Genomic DNA, 24,980 nt, shown 5'->3' on the forward strand with positions numbered 1-24,980 from the left:
TCTTGCTATTCTTTGGAACTCTGCATTCAAATGGGTATATCTTTCCTTTTGTCCCTTGCTTTTTGCTTCTCTTCTTTTCACAGCTATTTGTAAGGCCTCCTCAGACAGCCATTTTCCTTTTTTGCATTTCTTTTCCATGGGGATGGTCTTGATCCCTGTCTCCCGTACAATGTCACGAACCTCCATCCATAGTTCATCAGGTACTCTGTCTATCAGATCTAGTCCATTAAATCTATTTCTCACTTCCACTGTATAATCATAAGGGATTTGACTTAGGTCATACCTGAATGGTCTAGTGGTTTTCCTTACTTTCCAAATTTGCTGGCATATTGAGTGCAGCACTTTCACAGCATCGTCTTTCAGGATTTGAAATAGCTCAACTGGAATTTCATCACCTCCACTAGCTTTGTTCACAGTGATGCTTCCTAAGGCCCATTTGACTTTACATTCCAGGATGTCTGGCTCTATCTGAATGATCACGCCATTGTAGTTATCTTTGTTGTGAAGATCTTTTTTGTACAGTTCTTCTGTATATTCTTGCTACCTCTTAATATCTTCTGCTTCTGTTAGGTCCCTACCATTTCTGTCCTTTATTGAGCCCATCTTTGCATGAAATGTTCCCTTGGTATCCTTCATTTTCTTGAAGAGATCTCTAGTCTTTCCTATTCCATTGTTTTCCTCTATTTCTTTGCATTGATCTCTGAGGAAGGCTTTCTTATCTTTCCTTGCTATTCTTTTGAAGTCTGCATTCAAATGGGTGTGTCCTTCCTTTTCTCCTTTGCTTTTCCCTTCCCTTCTTTTCACAGCTATTTGTAAGGCCTCCTCAGACAGCCATTTTGCTTTTTTGCATTTCTTTTTCTTGGGGATGGTCTTGATTCCTGTCTCCAGTATAATGTCACGAACCTCCATCCATAGTTCTTCAGGCACTCTGTCTATCAGATCTAGTCCCTTAAATCTATTTCTCACTTACACTGTATAGTCATAAGGGATTTGACTTCATAGGATTTGACTTCATAGAACTGTTCTTTACCACTGATCAACTGGGGAAATCCATTAATGTCATGGATTACAGTGAGTTTTTTTCTAATAACTTAGTTGTACGTTCTTTATCAAGAAAACTGTAAGAACAGAAAAAATCACCCCTCAAAATTACCTATACTATATCTACTCAGTAACCATTACTGTTCATGTTTTGTCTACATATATTTTTCCCTATATATATTTTGACATAACCGAAAAGTAGGGCCACACAACCATAGGTTTTGTAATCTGCACTTTTTCTTATTTAACAAGCTATCATGAATTTTCATAGAGGTATAACATTCCTTAACATAGTCAAAGAATAACCTAATTAGCCAATCCCCTATTACTGGACATTTAGTCTACTCCCAGTATTTCACAATCATTGGTAATGCTCTGATGAATATCTTTATATATTCCTTTGTTTCCTCTCTTAGAATAAATTCCTAGGGAATATTCTTAATAGAGAAAACCAATATGTGGGGGCTGTATCTATAATATTTATAATTTCCTTGGTTTCCTTAAGTTACAGTTTGCTAATTTAAAATATACCTTCTACTTGACTAGTGCTTTCCATGGTGCTTTCCACTTTGCCAAGTACATAAAGAAGCTATCAATTGTCCTTTTTTACTGATAAGAAAACTGGTTATTTGAGTTTTGAATGTGAACCACAGTTGCATAGGTGAGATACCCGTATACCTCTACATCACCCCTCCCCACTGGTAATCACTAGCTCATTCTCTATATATGTGGGTCTGTTTCTATTTTTTTAATATATATTTATTTATTTTTATATTCCATATGCAAGTGATATCAGAGCATTTGTCTTATCTGCAAGGACCTTTTAATAACAAAATAATTTTAATCCCTCTCTACCACTGCTTGTGTCATTATTGTCATTAATTTCACTTATATATAAGTATACATAAGCATATAAATACACTTCTGCTATTATACTGTATAAACTTAAATGTTAGGTTAAGAATATGAAAACTAAAAACTCTTATTTTACCTTTATTTTCCTTCCAGTGCTCTTTTCTTTATAGATCCAAGTTTTTCAGCTATATCATATTTCTTCCCACTAAAGAACTTTTTAACACCTGTGGCTGATTCATGTCAATGTGTGGCAAAAACCACAATATTGCAAAGTAATTAGCCTCTAATTAAAATAAATTTATTAATTTAAAAAAATTTCTTTCAAGACTGGTCTTTTGGCAACAGATCCCCTCAAGTTTTTTTTGTTTGTAAAAGGCTTTAATTCTCCTTTACTTTTGAATGATAATTTCTCAAGGTACAGAATTCTAGGTTGGTATTTTTCTGTCTCTCAACACTTTATATAATCTCTCCATTCTCTTTTTGTTGGCATAGTTTCTCAGGAGAAGTCACATGTTACTTTTATCTTTGCTCCTTAGTATATTAAGGTGTCTTTTCCTCTGAATTACTTTAACTTTTATAAAATTAATTTTTATGGAGTATAGTTACTTTACAGTGTTATGTTAGCTTCTGCTATTCAGCAAAGTAAATGAGTTATATACATATATCCCCTCTTTTTTAGATTCCCTTCCCATCTAGGCTACAACAGAGAACTGAGTAGAGTTCCCTGTACTACACAGCAGGTTCTCTAGTTGTCTATTTTAGTCTGTATATGCCAATTACAGTCTCCCAATTCATCTTAGCCCCTTTTCCCACCTTAGTAACTGTAAGTTTGTTTTCTACATCTGTGACTCTATTTATTTCTGCTTTGCAAGTAAGGTCATGTGTACCATTTTTCTAGATTCTACATATAGATTAAATTATACAATGTGTCTTTCTTTTTCTGACTCACTTCACTCTGTATGAAGATCTCTAGGTCCATCCATGTCACTACAAATGGCATTCTTTTGCTCCTTTTATGGCTGAGTAATATTCCATTGTGTGTGTATATATATACACACATCTTTTATAGCACATCTTTTATATCCATTCCCCTGATGATGAACATTTAGGTTGCTTCCATGTCCTGGCTATTGTAAACAGTGCTGCAAGGAACATTGAGGTGCATGCATCCTGAGGATGTTCTCAATCTTTGATTTTTTTGCAGTTTGAAAGTAATATTCCTAAATGTTGTTTTTTTGCCATTCATCCTGTGTGGTGTTCTCTGAGCTTTTTGGATTATGGCTTGGTGTCTGACATTAATTTGGAGGAAATTCTCAGTCATTATGTTTCAAATATTTCTTGTCACTTTTTCTTCTCCCTCTGATATTTCAAGTATGCACATATTAATATTTTGTAGTTGTCCCACAGTATTCAGTCTGTTCTTTTTTCTCTTTTTTTTCAGTCTTTTTTTTTTTTTTAATATTTGCTTTCCTTTGGAGATATCTATTGAGATATCCTCAAGCTCAGAGATTCTTTCCCCAGCCACATCCAGTCCACTAATAATCCTACTCATGAGATTCTTCATTTTTGTTCCACTGTTTTTGCTCCACAGCATTCCTTCTGGATCTTTCTTAGAATTTTAATCTCTTTGCTTATATTGCCCATCTGTTCCTGCATGGTGTCTACTTTATCCATTAGAGTTCTAAGCATATTAATCAGTTATTTTACATTCTCAATATGATAATTCCAATATCTATGCCATAACTGCATCTGGTTTTCAACTCTTGTTCTGTCTCTGAAAACTGTGTTTTTCACATTTTAGTATGTCTTATACATTTTTCCTTGATTCTTAGATATGATGTACTGGGTAAAAGGAACTGCTCTGAACAGACCTTTAGTAATAAAGTAGTAGGTTGTGGGGGGCAGAAACATTCTATAATCCTATGATTAGATCTCAGTCTTTTGGTGAGTCCATGTCTCTAGAATATGAACTTTACATGTCTTTCTCAATCTGCACACCACCACTACCAATTTGGGACTAAATGGTTAGAGTGGGCTGAGTTGAGTATTAATATTTCTTTTCTCACACAGAGAAGGTTAGAGGAGACTGGAGTTGGATATTTCCCTTCCCTGAGATCAGGGAGTTTCTGATAAAACCCCAGCAAGATCTGGTCAACGAGTTTCTGCAGAGGGCATACCTTGTTAAGCAGAACAGAATGCTTTGGAATATTTCAAAATTCCTTTTCCTCACCCTTGCCAGAAACATGAGGGTATTTTTCTCTCATAATCACTTAAGAGAATCAAGTCAAGCTCCTAGAGGTAAAATTCACAGAAGTATGAAAGGGGCCCCATGGAGTATGACTGGGGCCCCATAGAGACTGTTGCTCTCAGACTTGCCCATGCTGAACTTCCAGAAATTCCTCAGTTACAGTACAGGCTTCCTTATCCAGGCATTGATTCCCAAAGGAACTTCTACGTTGGAGTTTCTGTTCCATTCAGTAAGTTGTGATTCTCTGTATTTGCCCATGAGTCTCTCCATTTTCAGAGGCATGAGTTTGCCCTGTGACCTCACTTTTCTTGTAGATCTAAGAAGATCTGTTGATTTTTCAGTTTGCTTAGCTTTTTAACTTGCTGTAAGGATGGAGCAGTGACTTCTAAGCTTCTTACACACTGAACCAGAAACCAGAGCTGAAAAATCTATACTTTTTGAAACTTACCTTGAGGATGCTTATAATCCTTAATGCAAACTAAAGAATCTTACATGTTTATGGCAATATAACTCCCTGGAAAGAAACCAATTTCTGATGCAAAAGCTCATATATCTTACAAGCAATTTTTTTTTTTTTTTTACCAGTAGAATTAATAGATACCTTGGCAGGAAGTTAGGATATGTAGAATAAGAGAAAGGCACAGATAATTTCCATCACTGTGTTACCCCTAACTCTTGTCATGAGTAATCTTAGGAAAAGACAATGTTACGGCCCATATACAAGAAATGGCTAAGATATTCTGCCTATTTTCAAATTGACAATTGGGGATTAACAGTGAAAGTAATAGACTGGTTGTATCTTTTAAAACAAATCACTCTTTTGCCATATTATGACACAATTTAGTGATCTCTATTTCACTTATCAATTAGAAAAACTGATATAAGATAATTTTATCTATTTTATCAATTAGATAAAGAATTGATGCTTTTGAACTGTGGTGTCAGAGAAGGCTCTTGAGAGTCCCTTGGAATGCAAGCATATCAAGCCAGTCCATCCTAAAGGAAACCAGTCCTGAATATTCTTTGGAAGGACTGATGCTGAAGCTGAAACTTCAATACTTTGGCTACCTGATGCAAAGAGCTAACTCATTAGAAAAGGCCCTGATGCTGGGAAAGATTGAAGGCAGGAATTGAAGGGGACTACAGAGGACGAGATGGTTGGATGGCATCACTGACTTAACTAACATGAGTTTGAGCAAGCTCCAGGAGATGGTGAAGGACAGGGAGGCCTGGCATGCTGCAGTCCATGGGGTTGCAACATGTTGGACACGATTGAGTGACTGAACAACAAATTTTGCTTATACAAAGCTACATTCTACCCAATACAGATTATTACAGAAACATTTTCTGGAGAAACGTCCTCAAGATTAAGGTCTCACATACTAATATTTTGGTTCCCCCCCTAAATTAAAACATTCACTGGCATCCAGTTTGTCACGAAAAGATATAACAGTTGGTGCTGAAGCCAACACTGTGAGACTCCCTAAGAAACATAAGAGAACAGGCAAGACTCAATCGACATTTAAGGAACTCCTCAACATGAGGGAGACAGATATGAAGGAAAAATATTTCAGCAAAAATTGAGACAATGTACTCAACTGAAGAAAAGCTCAAATAATTTATACTATAACTACAGACATAAAGTGTTGCTTTCATTTTAAAAAACTCCATAAGTAAAGAAACAATAAGAAAAAATGTTTGAAAATCCTGTTAGTTTACAATCACCAAGATAATTTTTTAAGAGATAAAATAGTTAGTTCAGAAAAAAAATTCTGGGAAATAAAATAAAAAGATGAGGAAAAGGACACTAAGGGAGAATATATAAAATAATTAAAATATACAATACAATCAAAGATGTACAAAATCTAACCAATAGGAGTCAGAAAAAGAAATATGGAAAATAATGGCAAAGTGCTTTTTGAGGAAGCAATTTAGGAAAACATTATAAAACTCAAGAACATTAACTTCCAGAGTGAAAAAACCCACAAGAACTTAGGACAATGGTAAAGTTTCTATCAGATGATCAGATTTCAACTTAACATAGGCAGTAAGATCTCTACTATGCTATAAATAAACTAATAAAAGCTAAATATGGAACAAAAGAAGAGTGAGACACCAAATTACTAATAATGGTGTATTATAAATAGTCACATTCCAGATGATGTTTTCTGTGTTTCTACATTTTCCAATTTTCCTTAATGATGATACATTAATTTCTAATTATAAAATAAGTGAATTATATTTTCTTTTTCATTAAAGTAATTTGCCTAATCTAAAAAGATATCTTAAAACAAGGCATAAATTTTTAATGTCATGGAACTTTTCTACCAGTTGTGCAATTACTGATTCTGTATTTTAAATGGGAGTGAAATAAATCCCTATAGTGTATATGCTACTTTAATGAGGCTTCTCTAACTCGGTGCCAAGTACAATTATTAACTGATCACTATTTTATTATTAAAGACAACTAATGTCAGAACAATAAAAACAAAATACAGTATAATATAAACTAGACTTAAATTTTCAAGAAAAATACTTAAGCACATAATACAATGCAAGCCTAAGCCAGTCAAAAGTATAGTCTGCAGAGGGCATCAGTTTTATATTTGAATACTTGAAGAAAATGAATAAATAAATATTCAATAAATAATTCAAAATTTTAAAATAATTATCCTTCTTTACTTGTACTTAGTTCTTTGGTAACTCATCCCTTTTGAGGGAAAACATTTCCTTAAAAAAATTTTTCATCATTTTATTTTATAACAAATGTATTTTATTTTAACAATTTCTATTTTGAAATAATCATTTAAATTGCCCACACAAAAAACAAAGTACTAACCTGACCTCTGTCTTTAATTACATTAAGCAAAGGTAAATCATGTGACAGTATATCCATGCTATTTATCAAAATTCAGTCTCACAGACTCACAAACATACACAAGAACCATATAATAAATTTACTTTCTAGCATTTCTATTTTTAAAAAATGAATATCATGCTGTAATTTTTTAAATTTCTAGCTATATAAGAATAAATAGTTGATACGCATATCAGTTGAATGTTTCATATTACATACCAGTAGCTTGAATATGACATGGTCGAATAACTGGTGGTCTATTTGGAATCACATGAGAGTCTGACAAACGACATTGAGAGTCAAGTTCTGAAGCTGCAAAGACATTAACTCGAACTTGAATTCTAAAGTTGTACGTTGCTACCTGTTAGACAAAATATACATTATAACTGGCTATTTTTGGTATAAAAATTGTGATATTTTAGAATTTAAAAACAGGGTACATTATTATGTTGTTTCAGGTGCAGTACATAGTGATTTGATATTTGCATATATTATGAGATGATCACCATAAGTCTAGTAATCAACTGTCACCATACAAAGTTATTACAATGTCATTGACCATTTTCCTTATGTAGAATATTACATTATTGTGGTTTATTTATAATTGGAGGTGTGTATCTCTTTATTTCCTTCACCTATTTCATTTTATACTATTTTTTATTGTACATATTTAAAGTTTACAACTTGATAATTTGATATACATAGTGAAATAACACAATCAGGCTATTCATATATCCATCACGTCATGTAGTTACTGTGTGTATGTATGTGTGTATGTATGTATGAGAGAGAGAGAAAGAACACTTAGGATCCACACTCTAAGCAAATTTCAAGTATAAAGTACAATACTGCTACCAGAACTAACATATTATCCAGCAATATCACTTTTGAGTATTTAGCCAAAGGAACTGCAATCAGGATTTCAAGAGTATTACCTGCACTCCTATCTTCACTGCAACATTATTCACAATAGTCACGATGTGGAAATAGCCCACATATTCATGAAAGGATGAATGGATAAAAAAGTAAAGGTGATACACACATACAATGGAATGTTTCTCAACTTTAAAAGCAGCAGGAAATTCTGCCATTCGCAACAACATGGATGGGGCTGAAGGACATTATACTAAATGAAACAAACCATACACAGAAACACAAATAATGTATGATGTCATTTACACGTGGAATCTAAAACAGTCAAACTCAGAAGCAGAGAGTACAGGGTGGTTGCCAAGGGTTGGGAGAAGGAAGATATGGGGAGATGTTGGTCAAAGGGTACAAAGTTTCAGTTATGCCAGATGAATAAGTTCAGGAGATCTAATGAGATATTATGGATTTTGCAAAACAGCAGTTTCAAAAAAGACAGTTTCAAAAAAAGTTGCCTTGTAACATTGAAAGCACATTTTTTTTTCAACATAAGACTTGGCTTATTTTTAATGAGTCCAAATAGAATTCTTAAAAATAAAAAAATAAGTGACATTAGAAATAATTCCTATTAATTCAAAATGGACCAAAGACCTAAATATAAAGCCTAAAACTATAAACTCTGCGGAAGAAAATGTAGGAGAAAAATATTTCTTAAGTGCAATATCAAAATAATCATCTATAAAAAATAATTAAAGTGTACTTAATCAAATTTTAAACAGTTCTGTTAATAATAATGTTAAAAAACAAAATTACTAGTCAAAAAACATTATTCCTGAAAAAATTCAATTTGCATCCTAAATATATAAATAACGCACAAAGATTAAGAAAAAACTTAATGAAAAACTATGTAAAAGATTTGAAAAGAGAGTTAAGAAAAGAAAATGTACATATGACATGTTACCGTATAAAAATATGTTTAACATCATCAGATACGAGAAAAATGCAATTTAAAATCACAGAAGATTAACACTTTACACCTATCAAAATGCTTAAATAAAAATGATAACTACCAAGTGCTGATAAAGATGCAGGCACCTAATACATTTATGAATTGCTGACAGGAATGTAAAATTTTCTCATCATTTGTGGAATGTTTTCCAGATTCTTAGAAAATTAAATACATACTTAACATAAGGCTCAGAGATGCCCAACCCTAAATGCTTACCAAACAAAAACAAAAATTTTTCCCTACAAAAGACTGCATGGAAATGTTTTAGTAGCCTTATTTATAATTGTGAAAGCCTGAAACCAAGGCAAATCCCTTCCAAATACTGAATAGGTAACATATTTTGGTAAACGCATATAATAAAATACATTTCAACAATAAACTGGAATGAACTACTGTTAAACAGAAAAATATGGATGGATTTCAAATGTATTATTCTAAGTGAGAGAAGCCAGAATGATAAGGCAACATACTTTATAATTTCATTCATACAAGTGAAAAGACAAAATTACACAAACAAAATGAGATCAGTGTTTGCCCGAACCTGAAAGTGGAGGAGAGGGTGACTACAAATAAACACAAGAAAAATTTAGGAAATTTTGGAAAGGTGATTTTCCATGAAATATCCAGAAGAGATAAATCCATAGAGATTGGACGCAGATTGGTGACTGTGAGTGGCTGGTGGGAAGAGAGATGGGGAAAGGGGAAAGGGTTTTAATTTGGAGTGATAGAAATGCTTTGAAATGAGATAAAGGGCGTGGTTATACCATATTGTAAAGGCACTCCATTAATTCCAAATGGTTAATTCTATGTTACAGAAATTGCCACTCAACAAATTATTATTTTTAAAAATATATGAAGGACAAATCAACCAGTGGTTTTCAGGAATTCCCCAGATAGTCATAATCTGATAATCTCAAGAACCTAGAGAAGTAAAAAAATAAGTTTTTAATATAAGAACTAAATATTAATAATATAAAGGGTATACTTACAGCTTGCCATGCATATTACCCAACTAGGCAAGCTCTTGGGCTTTCATTTTGTTTTTATTTAACACTAGCTGGCTGCTATGGTCTGAAAATGTCTCCCCCAAATTCATATGTTGAAATCCTAAGCCCCAAAAATGATAAAATGAGGAGGTGGTGCTTTGGGATGTGCTTAAGCCATGAGGCCTCATGACTGAGGATTGGAGTCGTGTAACTGGAATTGGTGCCTTATAAAAGACACTCCAGAGAGATTCTTAGCCTCTTCCACCCTGTGAGGGCACATCAAGAAGTTTGCAACTCAGAAGAGAGCCCTCACCCTAATAGGCTGGTGCCATAATCTTAAGAAATCCAGCCTCCCGAACTGTAAGAAATAAATTTTTGTCACTTATAAATCACGCACTCTGTGGTACTGCATTACAGCAGTCTGAACAGACTAAGACACTGACCACCTCATTACCAATACCATCTCACATCAGTCTTTTGTAAATAATCTGTTCTTATAACATAATTATAAAAGCATAAAAATACTGTAAAATATAGTATTTTCATGGATGTTTCATTTATTTTGAGCAAGCAACTCATCTGTAGTGATACCAGCACACAGATGTCAAGGGTTAAACTGAATAAAGATAGAGTTCACGTACAAATACTACCCTTCCATATTCCAGCTCTTAAAACTTCGTTTGATCTTATTTCTCCTGGAATTTCTCATTATTAATTATCAACAACCAGTTATATTTTGTCTCATTTATATTTTACCGCTTCTGGGTTTTTTTTCCTTCATTTTTTGCTTATCGTATTAACAGATATCAATACTTATGCTCACACATATTTTAATAGTATTTATATTACTTTTAGGTACTATCATGGGGAAGGAAATGGTAACTCACTCCACTGTTCTTGTCTGGAGAATTCCATGGACAGAGGAGTCTGGTGGGCTACAGTCCATGGGGTAGCAGAGTCAGACACAGCTGAGCAACTAACACTAGGTACTATCTTATTCTTTTTTTTTTTTTATTAACATAATATGAACTCATTTTAAAGTCAAGTAATATCTAAAAGTATGTTTCCAAAACCATCATCGTCATCTGATTATGGTTGATGGACATGGGTTCCCAATAGAAGAGCTGAGGGGAATAAAGAAAATCAATGGAAACATGAAGACAAGGAACTGAGAGGCCAGGGTTCTGGATGGACCTCCATATGGACACTGAAATCACTCAGAAAATGAGAAGAGTAGGGAGCAGAATGTGCAATGCACCTAGCTGGTAGCAATGTCCAGAGAGTGGTAAACTCACATAATGCAAAGTTCAAAGAGGCAGCCATTTGTAACAAAGACCATCTAGAAAAATCAACCCAGGGAGCAAGGCTTCCAGAAAGCTTCACCTCTAGAGCTACATCCTGATCCACAGAAAAGGCTATATAAGAAGTAAAGCCCTAGAGATAGCCATGGTCATAGCAGGAAGAAATAGTGAAGGGAAAGGAATCCCCCAAAACATCAAGGGCTTATGTAAATGTAGATATCCTAGAGGGCAGAGGGGAAGAGAAAAAAAACAGGCGGGAAAGAGCACAGAGCTAGCAGGAATGGCAGTGTATACTCAGAGGGTTCCATTTTCGGGGATGATCAAAGCAAAGAGTGATCACGATGGATTAAATCCCAACAGTTGCTGGATAGTGAGTCTTAACTGTCACTGGATCTGTGTTGTGTCCCAAAATCAGGGATGGTAAGAGTGGAAGACTGCATTGATGGGAGAGGTTTAACACAGAACATGACTGTAGGCTTCATTCAAGATGTTTGATACGATCACTGATGACGATGTTCTTAGTGATTATCAAGATAATTCAATGTACTGATCTTAGCCCTTAACTTTCTCTTTTATTTTAAGCATGAGGCCTTTCTCCCTTCCTGTAACATGTTTTCTAAAATACTGTGTGATGAATTTACAGAGCTAAGAACCAATCCCCACCTTCTTTAATTGTCAACTGTGTGTACGCGGAAGTCATACTGGTCTTGCCCTCTCTTAACTCAAATCTTTACAAAGAATTTACCCCCCAAAATGTGTTTTTACCCAAGTAGCCCTGTAATTACAAGATTGAGAGGTCCATGATTTTTTCACTCATGTAAGTTTTATCACGTCAACAGAACTAGGAGTCTACAACACTTTTTACACTAAAACTCAGTGATACATGAAGAGAACCAAGAAGATGAGTCCTAATCTTTGTGAGCCCACTAAGGTAACTAATGAAGAGGGAAAACTGAAAGTTTTGTGATGTGTGCCATTCTATATACTTTCCTCATGGGAAATAGATGGGGAAACAGTGGAAACAGTGCCAGACTTTATTTTTCTGGGCTCCAAAATCCCTGCAGATGGTGACTGCAGCCATGAAATTAAAAGACGCTTACTCCTTGGAAGGAAAGTTATGACCAACCTAGATAGCATATTCAAAAGCAGAGACATTACTTTGCCAACAAAGGTCCGTGTAGTCAAGGCTATGGTTTTTCCAGTGGTCATGTATGGATGTGAGAGTTGGACTGTGAAGAAGGCTGAGCACCAAAGAACTGATACTTTTGAACTGTGGTGTTGGAGAAGACTCTTGAGAGTCCCTTGGACTGCAAGGAGATCCAACCAGTCCATTCTAAAGGAGATCAGCCCTGGGATTTCTTTGGAAGGAATGATGCTAAAGCTGAAACTCCAGTACTTTGGCCACCTCATGCGAAGTGTTAACTCATTGGAAAAGACTCTGATGCTGGGAGGGATTGGGGGCAGGAGGAGAAGGGGACGAGAGAGGATGAGATGGCTGCATGGTATCACTGACTCGATGGACGTGAGTTTGAGTGAACTCTGGGAGTTGGTGTTGGACAGGGAGGCCTGGCGTGCTGCGATTCATGGGGTCTCAGAGAGTCGGACATGACTGAGCGACTGAACTGACCTGAACTGAGAAGCTGTCATTCAAATAGACATACTTCCAAGAGAAGAATGATATTCTGATATAGAAAAGATTTCAGTTCTTGTTCAGTACTGGTAGAAAAAATTTTTATGAATAGAAAAGGGGCAGGTGTCATTCGAAAGTCTTCTCTTTTAATACTTGAAGGATTTTTCTTACCTTCCTGTAAAAATGGCTGTAAATCCAGAGTAACTAGTACAAAATGTTTACCCAAAGGTTGCATACCCTTGAAAGGCAGAAAAAGGATGGTGGATTAAAAAAAAAAAGTTGGTAGAAATAGTGAACAATGTTCGCTCATTTTCAAGAGCTTTAGGGAAAATATAAAGCAGGAAAATATAGAGCAGGAACAGGAAGGATAAAAAAGAAGGAAAGATCTATTCTAACACAGTCAAATACAACTTTCTGTGATTATGGAAATGTTCTATACTATCCAACAGTCACATATGGATACTGAGAACTTGAAATGTGGCTATGTTAACTGAGAAAATAATTAATCTTAATTAACTTCAGCTTCATGTAAATATATATGACTAGTGATTACCATGTAAGCAAGCACAACTCTGTACAATGGCCCAGAAGACATATAAGTGGCCCATAGGAAAGGAAGGGCTTGAGTGACTTAGTGTAAACAAACAAGTCCGGTCAAGGATGCCAAATAAAATAGAAACTGTCCATCAGCAGTTCTGATTGTATCCAAACCTGGTGCAATGTAGGAAAGGAAGGGTTACAACTAGAAATAAATCAAGTCCTTTACTGCTGATTTCACATTTTCCTGCTGCATAGATCAACCAAGAAAGCACCACTGGCTATTTATATCTACACACACACACACACATGAAGACAGATAACTTATAAGTAGCTATAAATATAGTGAAGGACATCTGAAATACTGGAAACCACATAATCAATCTGCCTCACTGGCACAAATTTAGTGAGTAAAATCTCACAGGGTGTGCTGTCTCTGCAGCATTTTTATGTTCTTCTTATTGGACTGAATTACACTGTGATGCACTAGGTAAATCTCCTTTAAACTACCTAGTAAACATAGAACAATTAAAAATGTTAAGCAATGTGTGGCACTCCAGAAAACTATAAATATGTATAATTTAATTTCATACTGAATTTAGGAATCCTTGAAGAGTCATGGTCCAAACATTAAGAAATAGATGTCTGAGTTTTTAATTGTTGAAAGCGTTAAATAGTAAATTGGGCTAAAAAAATGACAAATTGAATATTTTATTGTTGCTCTACAGTCACCAAGTCGTGTCTGACTCTTTTGTGACCCCCATGGATTGTAGTCCACCAGGCTCCTCTGTTCATGGGATTTCCCAGGCAAGAATACTGGAGTGGGCTGCCATTTCCTTCTCCAGGGGATCTTGTTGACCCACGTCTCCTGCATTGGCAAGCAGATTCTTTACCAATGAGCCACTTGACAAGCATATGCATCTTCCCAAAATCATGTAACAGATTTAAATCCGATTATGTATTTTTTCTAATCTTTAGTAACCATTAAGCTACATGCTTTTGTGGATGAAGGATGTCATTAAAAGCATAGTACATATACTCACTGTATAAAAATATAAAATCACAACACTGACTTATTAAGAAAGATGTAACTCGATCTCAGTATACTTAAAAACCTATAAATTATTGTCAAACTTACATTTCTTTTCTTTACTGAACAATGTGTGTATGTGTGTGTGTATGTCTGCATACATTGGTACACATGAAAGATACAGATGCAGGAACTGGGTAAGAGAATGATATAATTGAATGCTTTAAAATAATAACTTGTCACAAAAGGATTATTTTCTTTTAATTTTGAACTTTTGTTTTTATCAAAATTATAAGGGTACATACTTGCAAAAATAAAACAAAAATAATCATACAAAGCTTATTTTGAAAATCAGAAGTCCCTTCTCTCCACCATTGTATACTCACACCACACACACACACACACACAGATGTAATCATTTTCAACTCTTAGAGTTATTTCTTTTGGATTTACCTCAACACAGCTAAATAACCTACATAGAGTGTCATAAAACAATAAATAAAGCTTCAGTAAATTTACATCTAATTAAATAATACAAAGGATATTCTCTAATCACATGGAATTATATTAAAAATCAATAGCACAATGAAGTTTGGTAAATGCGCAAATATGTAGAAATTTAATAACATCCTAAATAACCACAGGTTTAAGAAGAAATTATATGAGAAAATGCAAACCTGATGAATGGAAAACACAAAATACCAAATCTTTTAAGATACAAGTAAAGCAATGCTTAGAGAGAAATCTAAAGCCTATAAAACCTATATAAAAATTTAAAATCTCAAATCAATACCCTGACTTTCTACCTTGAAAAACAAGAATAAGACTGTCATACTGAGTAAAGCAAGTCAGAGAAAAACAAATATCATATGATATTGCTTATATGTAGAATCTAAAAAAGGCAACAGATAAACTTATGTATAAAAACAGAAATAGAGTTATAAACATAGAAAATATACTTGTGGTTACCAGAGGGTAAGGGATTAATTGGAAGATTGGAATTAACACACACATTACTATACATAAAATACATAACTAACAGATCGCTAGCAAGCACAGGGAACTCTACTCAATACTCTGTAATAGCCTATATGGGAAAAGAATCTGAAAAAGAGAGGATACATGTATATGTATAACAGATTCACTTTGCTGTATAATTAATAACATTGTAAATCAACTACACTACAATAAAAATTAAAAAAAAAAAAAACGAGAAAAAAGAAAAGTAAACTAAACTCAAAGCAGAAGGAAGTAAATAATAAAAGCTAAAGTGAAAATAAAATAAACAATAAAAAAGTATAGAAAAGTGACCAAAAGCTGAATCTTAAAAATATAGACAAAATTGACAAACCTTTACATAGGCTAAGACAAAAGGTGAGATAATTTATTAAAATCAGAAATGAAATAGGGGAAATTACTATTTGCCTTACTTAAATAAAAATACCAAGAGAACACTATGAATAATTGCATGCTGCCAAATTAGGTGACTTAGGCAAAATTTCTGGAAGAAATAGAAAATTTGATCACCTTCATCCTTGAAATGGGGTGAAGATGGTCAAAAGGTACAAACTTTCAGTTACAAGATAAATGAGTCCTGGGGATACAGCATATAGCACATGACTATAGTTAATGATACTGTATTGTATACTTGAAAGTGGCTAAGAGAGAACATCTTAAAAGTTCTCATCACTAAAGATCTAAATGTAAGACCAGAAACTATAAAACTCCTAGAGGAAAACAGAGGCAAAACACTCTCTGACATAAATCACAGCAGGATCTTCTATGACCCACCTCCCAGAGTAAAGGAAATAAAAGCAAAAATAAACAAATGGGACCTAATTAAACTTAAAAGCTTTTGCACAACAAAGGAAACCATAAGCAAGGTGAAAAGGCAGCCTTCAGAATGGGAGGAAATAATAGCAAACAAAGCAACTGACTAAGAATTAATCTCAAAAATGTACTAGCAATTCCTGCAGCTCAATTCCAGAAAAATAAGTGACCCAATCAAAAACTGGGCCAAAGAACTACACAGACAGTTCTCCAAAGAAGACATACAGATGGCTAACAAACACATGAAAAGATGCTCAACATCACTCATTACCAGAGAAATGCAAATCAAAACCACAATGAGGTACCATCTCACACTGGTCAGAATGGCTGCTATCAAAAAGTCTACAAACAATAAATGTTGGAGAGGATGTGGAGAAAAGGGAACCCTCCTTACACTGTTGGTGGGAATGCAAACTAGTACAGCCACTATGGAGAACAGTGTGGAGATTCCTTAAAAAACTGGAAATAGAACTGCCATACGACCCAGCAATCCCACTGCTGGGCATACACACTGAGGAAACCAGAAGTGAAACAGACACGTGTACCCCAATGTTCATCGCAGCACTGTTTATAATAGCCAGGACATGGAAGCAACCTAGATGTCCATCGGCAGACAAATGGATAAGAAAGCTGTGGTTCATATATACACAATGGAATATTACTCAGCTTTTAAAAAGAATGCATTTGAATCAGTTCTAATGAAGTGCACGAAACTGAAGCCTATTATACAGAGTGAAGTAAGTCAGAAAGAAAAACATCAATACAGTATATTAACACATATATATGGAATTTAGAAAGATGGTAATGATGATCCTATATGTGAGACAGCAAAAGAGACACAGATGTAAAGAACAGACTTTTGGACTCTGTGGGAGAAGGCAAGGGTGGGATGATTTGAGAGAATAGCACTGAAACATGTATATTACCATATGTGAAACAGATCACCAGTCCAGGTTCAATGCATGAGACAGGGCACTCAGGGCCAGTGCACTAGGACGACCCTGAGGGATGGGATGAGGAGGGAGGTAGGAGGGGGATTCAGGATGGGGGTCATATGTACATCCATGGCAGATTCATGTCAATGTATGGCAAAAACCACTACAATATTGTAAAGTAATTAGTCTCCAATTAAAATAAATAAATTAATGTTTTAAAAAGTTCTCATCACAAGGCAAGAAATTATAACTTTCTTTATAATTATAAAATTATAACTTGTGGTGATGGATGTTAGCTAAACTTATTGTGGTAATCATTCCATGATACATACATATATCAAAATACCATGTCATACCCTGAAAACTAATGCATGTTTTATGTTAATTATATCTCAATAAATAAACATGGAAACTCACTCAGAAGAAGAAAAGAGAAAACTATTAAAATAAAGATGAAGCTGGGGGCAGGGGAAAGTAGGGAAGAACTACTGGCCTTAGTTTATCAAGGGAAGTCAGAGTATTTTCAGCAGAACAGAAAGTTCTCAAAAGATAAAATATAAATACTAAAGGAACATCCGTTCATACCAGAATGAGTGATAGTAAATTAAACCAACATTCAATGGACCCCATCCTAAGCAGGGCATTAGACAGAGGAAAATCATGTAAAACCTATCTAAAATCTAAGAAGCAATACCGACAAAGAAAGAATTGAAAAATGAGAAAGAAGAGGAACTCTCTTTTTGTTGTGGATGCTATAAATTTTTACTAAGAGAAATATATGCAAAAGTTAAAAACAAAACATTACCTATGATTTGATCTGACACAGAAATGATATTCATATTTATGGCCTGGGATGGCAAATACACTGTATTGACTAATAAAATAACATGTTCAATGACATAGATTTGGTTTTCTGAGTTGTCTTGTTCAGATTTGTATCTTTTTAATTCACAATAGTATTTCCCAATATTCTACAAAATCCTGACAATTTGTCATTACTTTTCTTTCTTTCCACTGTATTATAGGTTTTATAAATTTCTACAAATACTCTTGTATATTCAATTAAAGGCTTAAGCATCGGATAATTATCCGCCAACAACCAGAAGAAACAAAGTGAAGTTGCTCAGTTGTGTCCGACTCTTTGCGACCCCATGGACTGTAGGCAACCAGACTCCTCAGTCCATGGAAATTTTCCAGGCAAGAGTACTGGAGTGGGTTGCCATTTCCTTCTCCAGGGGATCTTCCCGACCCAGGGATCAAACCCGGGTCTCCTAATTGCAGGCAGACACTTTACTGTCTGAGCCACCAGGGTAGCTGAACAAACAAATTATGGCTACAAATTTCTCCCTATGAATATGCAAAATGGAACAGAAAAGAGATTATATAAAAATGATCACTGACATTTTGATGAAGGCAACTTTATGAAATTGAAGATTCTGAATGCTAATGACTAGGAGGAAAGTAATAAGTCTCAAAAAAGTATATGAAATTTTTTTGTCTATAGGCAGAAATATATAGTATTCTTCATCATATTTGGATTCCTAACACGGTATCATGACAGGCCAGGAGGCTGAGAATATAACATTTACATCTAAGCTCTATACCTCACCAACACCTAGTCTTGACAAGTCCCTTAGACTCACTGTGCATCAGCTTCTACAACTGGAAAAAGGAGAAAAATCTAAGGTCTCAATGCTTGTCTTATTGGATTCAAATGGAAATTGATATCAGATAGGAGGGTACTTTGGAGAAGGCAATGGCAACCCACTCCAGTACTCTTGCCTGGAAAATCCCATGAGCAGAGGAGCCTATAGGCTGCAGTCCACGGGGTTGCGAAGAGTCGGCCACGACTGAGCTACTTTACTTTCACTTTTCACTTTCCTGCATTGGAGAAGGAAATGGTAACCCACTCCAGTGTTCTTGCCTGGAGAATCCCAGGGATGGGGGGAGCCTGGTGGGCTGCGATTTATGGGGTCACCCAGAGTCAGACACGACTGAAGTGATTTAGCAGTAGAAGCAGGAGGGTACTTTATAAATTCTAAGTACTATGTAATTATCAATTAAAGGACCATTATAATTAAAAAAAAATAAAACCTTAATATAGCTAATAGATTGAATTATTTAGTAAACATATGACAAAACAGTTTTTCCAGGAGTCAGGCATGGATGTGAGAGTTGGACCATAAAGAAAGCTGAGAGCCAAAAGAATTGATGCTTTTGAACTGTGGTGTTAGAGAAGACTCAAGAGTCCCTTGGACTGCAAGGAGATCCAACCAGTCCATCCTAAAGGAAAACAATCCTGAACATTCACTGGAAGGACTGCTGAAGCTGAGGCTCCAATATTTTGGCCACCTGATGTGAAGAACTGACTCATTGGAAAAGACCCTGATGCTAGGAAAGATTGAAGGCAGGAGGAGAAGGGGACAACAGAGATGAGATGGTTGGATGGCATCACCAACTCAATGGACATGAGTTTGAGTAAGCTCCAGGAGTTGGTAATGGACAGGGAAGCCTGACACACTGCAGTCCATGGGGTTGCAAAGAGTCAGACATGACTGAGCTACTGAACAGAACTGAACTGATGACAGATAAAGCCCAATATCAGATGACTTCAATGATGAAATACATCACTAAAGAAGAATACAATCCTTCAGCCTTTGACTGTGGATCACAATAAAATGTGGAAAATTCTGAAGGAGATGGGAATAACAGACCACCTGACCTGCCTCTTGAGAAACCTGTAGGCAGGTCAGGAAGCAACAGTTAGAACTGGACATGGAACAACAGACTGGTTCCAAATAGGAAAAGGAGTATGTCAAGGCTGTATATTGTCACCCTGCTTATTTAGCTTATATGCACAGTACATCATGAGAAACACTGGGCTGGAAGAAGCACAAGCTGGAATCAAGATTGCCAGGAGAAAAATAAATAACCTCAGATACGCAGATGATACCACCCTTATGGCAGAAAATGAAGAAGAACTAAAGAGCCTCTTGATGAAAGTGAAAGAACAGAGTGAAAAAGTTGGCTTAAAGCTCAACATTCAGAAAACTAAGATCATGGCATCCGGTTACATCACTTCATGGCAAGAAACAGTGGAAACAGTGGCTGACTTTTATTTTTGGGGCTCCAAAATCACTGCAGATGGTGATTGCAGCCATGAAATTAAAAGACGCTTACTCCTTGGAAGGAAAGTTATGACCAACCTAGATAGCATATTAAAAAGCAGAGGCATTACTTTGTCAACAAAGGTTCGTCTAGTAAAGGCTATGGTTTTTCCAGTGTTCATGTATGGATGTGAGAGTTGGACTATAAATAAAGCTGAGCACCAAAGAATTGATGCTTTTGAACTGTGGTGTTGGAGAAGACTCTTGAGAGTCCCCTGGACTGCAAGGAGATCCAACCAGTCCATCCTAAAGGAGATCAGTCCTGGGTGTTCATTGGAAGGACTGATGTTGAAGCTGAAACTCCAATACTTTGGCCACCTGATGCAAAGAGTTGACTCATTGGAAAAGACCCTGATGCTGGAAAATATTGAGGGCAGGAGAAGGGGACGACAGAGGTGAGATGGTTGGATGGCATCACTGACTCAATGGACACGGGTTTGGGTAGACTCTGGCAGTTGGTGATAGACAGGGAGGCCTAGCATGCTGCGGTTCATGGGGTCGCAAAGAGTCGGACACAACTGAGCGACTGAACTGAACTGAACAATCCTTCATAACTGTTTCAAAAATAGAACAGAAGAAAACTTTCTCAACTCATTCTAAGAAGTCACTATTACCCTGATATTAAAACCAGACAAAGACAACTGAAGGAAAGAAAACTATAGACCGATATTCCTTATGAATAGGGATGCAAAATTTGTCAAGATAATACTAGGAAGCTATCCAGGAATATATAAAAAGGATTATACTCCATAACATACAAAAATCAATCAATATAATGTTACCATTATTAATAGTAGCAAGCAGGTCAAATTGTTAGCCAATAAATCATTACTACTGTATGGTGTCTTATGCAAGAAGAATCAAAGAATATTAAATGTAATTTAAAAATTCACCTTTCATCTATGGGGCTGGCAGAATACTATATACACTGATGATGTATATACTACACTACATATACACTGTATATATATACTATACACCAATTATATATATAATTGATGCATCCTAGTTGCACAATGAAAGAAGAAAGTAAGCAATATTTTCTGTTACTAGTGGTTAATACTATTGGTATAACCTTTTTAAAGAGCAATTTGACAACATATATCAACAGTCTAAAATATGTACATAGTGTTTGATCCAGTTATTTTACTTCTAGGAAAATATAATGAAAGCATATAGTATGAAAACAGTTAACTACAAGGAGATTTCTTATAGACTCATTTATAAAGTCAAAAAATGGAAAAATCTTAAGTATAATAATTAGTTTGCAAAAAAATCTTAGTTTAATAATGCTAACATAGTATAGCCATAAAATATCATCCTTAAAAATTAAATTGCACTTAGAATATTTGATAATACAAAAAGCAACTCATAACATTTAAATTAATACATTCACTAAAAACAGTGCAGGTTAAAAATGTTCATTAAGTATTATTTCATTATAATTACAGAGATAGAAGAAACAAAGATACTCCAAACTACAAGCAGCAGTTATTGTTATTTATCAGGATTTATTTATTGTTTATGTTTTCTTTCTGCCTTCTAAAATTCCCATTTAATTTTAACAAAAGACTTAAATAATCAGAACATTATTGATATCCAAGATTGAAATATAAGTTGATGCTGAAAAAATTTGCAAACCGTTAGGAAATGTGAGAGTTGAGCAGGCTTTGAAAGATATTAAAATACTGCAAAAATTAAGAAGATAAACATCCTCTGAATCTCTTCAAATAACTTGTTAATTATGCTTCTGTCTAAAATAAGAAAGTCACAGATTGTGTTATTCAACAAATAATTGTAACACTTTGACAATATTCCATGCACTTCAAAATCCTCTGCTGAAAAGATAAAAGGAAAATCTAAATAACATTAGTATTCTGATATTATCTGACAGCCTAAATTAGGCCAAAGGAAATTATTCCTAAAATGACTTTCAAAAAAAGCAAAGATGTTCTCTTTCTTCTGGTTAACCTTGCTAAACAGTATCTATCTAAATGTCATTGGTCCATGGATGTATTAAATAGATGAATATTATATAGTAAACCCATGGAAATAAAACATAGTATCGTATACACCATAATGCTGTATAATGCAACAATGTATGTAAAATTAAAAATTTTCATCTTCTTTAATATCAGAAAAGTAGCCTATACTAGTCAAAACTAGAACAGGACTGCTGGCTGACACCGGAGTGTTCCACAGCGTAACCCGAGGGTCTGACCATGTCCTCTGTCTTTGTGATAGGAGTTCCTCTGGCTTTTCCAGGGCTGGATGCTGCCTCACACCTAGTCTTGGGAGAGTAGGTGTTGTCAAGACCATCTAGACAGTATATTTAACTGAATCCAGTTAAGTCCTCTACAGAAACTTCTAAGATTTTGGCAGGCAGGAATGGAGAGCTACTCATCTCATGGCTACCCAGAACCAACCTTGTGATGAAACATGAAGAAGGGACAGGCTAATTAATTCTTCCTCTTAAGAATGTCAGTGACACCTTGACAAGCTACAATGGAAGCTGGGAACACAGAGCAGTGATGTGGCATCATGTTCCAGAATAAAACACATACCCGGAACTAGAAGGAGGAAGAAAGCAAGTGATGACCGCACCTGAGTACCTACTCCATGTGAGCTGCTGCTGCTTTTCTCCCCTGCATTAGCACCTTAAATCGGAAAAGGCAATGGCAACCCACTCCAGTACTCTTGCCTGGAAAATCCCATGGACGGAGGAGCCTGGTAGGCTGCAGTCCATGGGGTCGCTAAGAGTCGGACACAACTGAGTGACTTCACTTTCATTTTTCACTTTCATGCATTGGAGAAGGAAATGGCAACCCACTCCAGTATTCTTGCCTGGAGAATCCCAGGAATGGGGGAGACTGGTGGGCTGCCGTCTATGGGGTCACATAGAGTTGGACATGACTGAAGCGACTTAGCAGCAGCAGCAGCGGCGGCAGCACCTTAAGTCCCATTGACAGAGTCAATTCCTAGGCAGGTTGATAAGGAGTCTGGAGGTCCCCAAGGAGAGAGGGATCTGGAATTCTCAAGGATGAGGAAAGGACAAACTTTTTTCCCTCTACATTCCTTAGGATTATATAATAATGTATCCTGCTTGAGGACAGTTTCTGGAAAAAACCTTCTGGCTAATTCTGTTAGCTTAAAATGTAAATTATGGGAGTGGGTCTAGTAAGTACAACCTCCAGACATTCTTTTGATTCACTGTTAATAACTAATTAAAAATATGTAACTCCATTGCTAACATTAGTGAGGGGACACTCTTTCTGCCCTCTTCTGATGTCTATGTAAGAAGCTTTCTTTATCTCTTTTATACTTTAATAAAACTTTATTACACAAAAGCTCTGAGTGATCAAGCCTTGTCTCTGGCCCCAGATTGAATTCTTTTCCTCTGAAGGCCAAGAATCCTGGAGTCTTTCATGGTTCAGCAACAACCTTTCACCATCATCAGGATACTCTTCTTCAGTATCAGGTACCTGATGCTTCCTGCCTGGGGTGAGTTCTGCTGTCAAATCAGGTGGCTTTCCTGCCAGTCCAGTGACTTGGAGTCAGAAACATATGGATTCACTTTTTAATATAAGAGATCCAGCCCTGATCCTTTGGAGTGGGAGCACTGACTCTAAGACTGAGTTCAGTTCAGTTCAGTCGCTCAGTTGTGTCTGACTCTTTGTGACCCCATGAATCGCAGAACGCCAGGCCTCCCTGCCCATCACCATCTCCTGGAGTTCACTCAAACTCATGTCCATCGAGTCAGTGATGCCATCCAGCCATCTCATCCTCTGTCACCCTCTTCTCCTCCTGCCCCCAATCCCTCCCAGCATCAGAGTCTTTTTCAATGAGTCAACTCTTCACATGAAGTGGCTCTAGGGAGTATCAAATAGTGAGAACTTACACAAAGGAAACCACCTGAATACAACACTTGGCATCACCCAACCACCAGAGGCACCCTGTGCAGGACACCTCATCTAAACAACAAACAAAACAAAAATAGAAACCCAATCATCAGCAGACAGGATTATCACCTCACTCAGCCTTGCTCATCAGAGGAAAAACAAACAAACTCAGCACAAATCTTATCCTATAGGAAGCTTACACAAACCACTGGACTAACCTTAGGAGGGCAGAAACCAAAAGGAAGAAGGAATTCAACCCTGAAGCCTGGGAAAAGGAGACTTCAAATACAAGTTAAAAAAAAATAAAGAAAAGGCAGAGAAATACTACATAAATGAAGGAACAAACTAGAAATACGTAAGTCCAAATAACTGAAGAGGAAATAGGCAAACTACCAGAAAAATAATTCAGAAAAATTATAGTAAAGATGATCAAAACCCTTGAAAACAAAATGGAGAAAATGTAAGAATCAATTAACAAAGACCTAGAAGAATTAAAGAATAAACAAACAGAGACAACACAATTACTGAAATTAAAAATACTCTAGAAGGAATCAATAGCATAATACCTGAAACAGAAGAATGAATCAGTGAGCTGGAAGATAAAATGGTAGAAATAACTTCTGAAGGGCAGAATAAAGTAAAAACAATAAAAACCACTGAGGATAATCGTACAAACCTCTAGGACAATATCAAATGCACCAACATTCAAATTATAGGGGTCCCAGAAGAAGAAGAGAAAAATAAAGGGTATGACAAAATTTTTGAAGAGATTATAGTTGAAAATTTCC

At 35.7% G+C, this 24,980-nt stretch overlaps 1 protein-coding gene across 4 annotated transcripts in view; it reads right to left on the reverse strand.

Annotated features, from left to right (window-relative positions):
- The window catches only part of CFAP47 (cilia and flagella associated protein 47), a 485,875-nt gene that overhangs the window by 377,274 nt on the left and 83,621 nt on the right, over positions 1 to 24,980 (reverse strand). For all 4 annotated transcript variants that reach the window (XM_061410459.1, XM_061410458.1, XM_061410460.1 and 1 more), the window contains one exon: positions 7,221 to 7,362. In XM_061410459.1, coding sequence (XP_061266443.1) covers positions 7,221 to 7,362 — 142 coding nt within the window. The remainder of the gene's footprint in view (positions 1 to 7,220; positions 7,363 to 24,980) is intronic.

Source organism: Bos javanicus, chromosome X, assembly GCF_032452875.1.
Source record: "Bos javanicus breed banteng chromosome X, ARS-OSU_banteng_1.0, whole genome shotgun sequence".
NCBI lineage: Eukaryota > Metazoa > Chordata > Mammalia > Artiodactyla > Bovidae > Bos > Bos javanicus.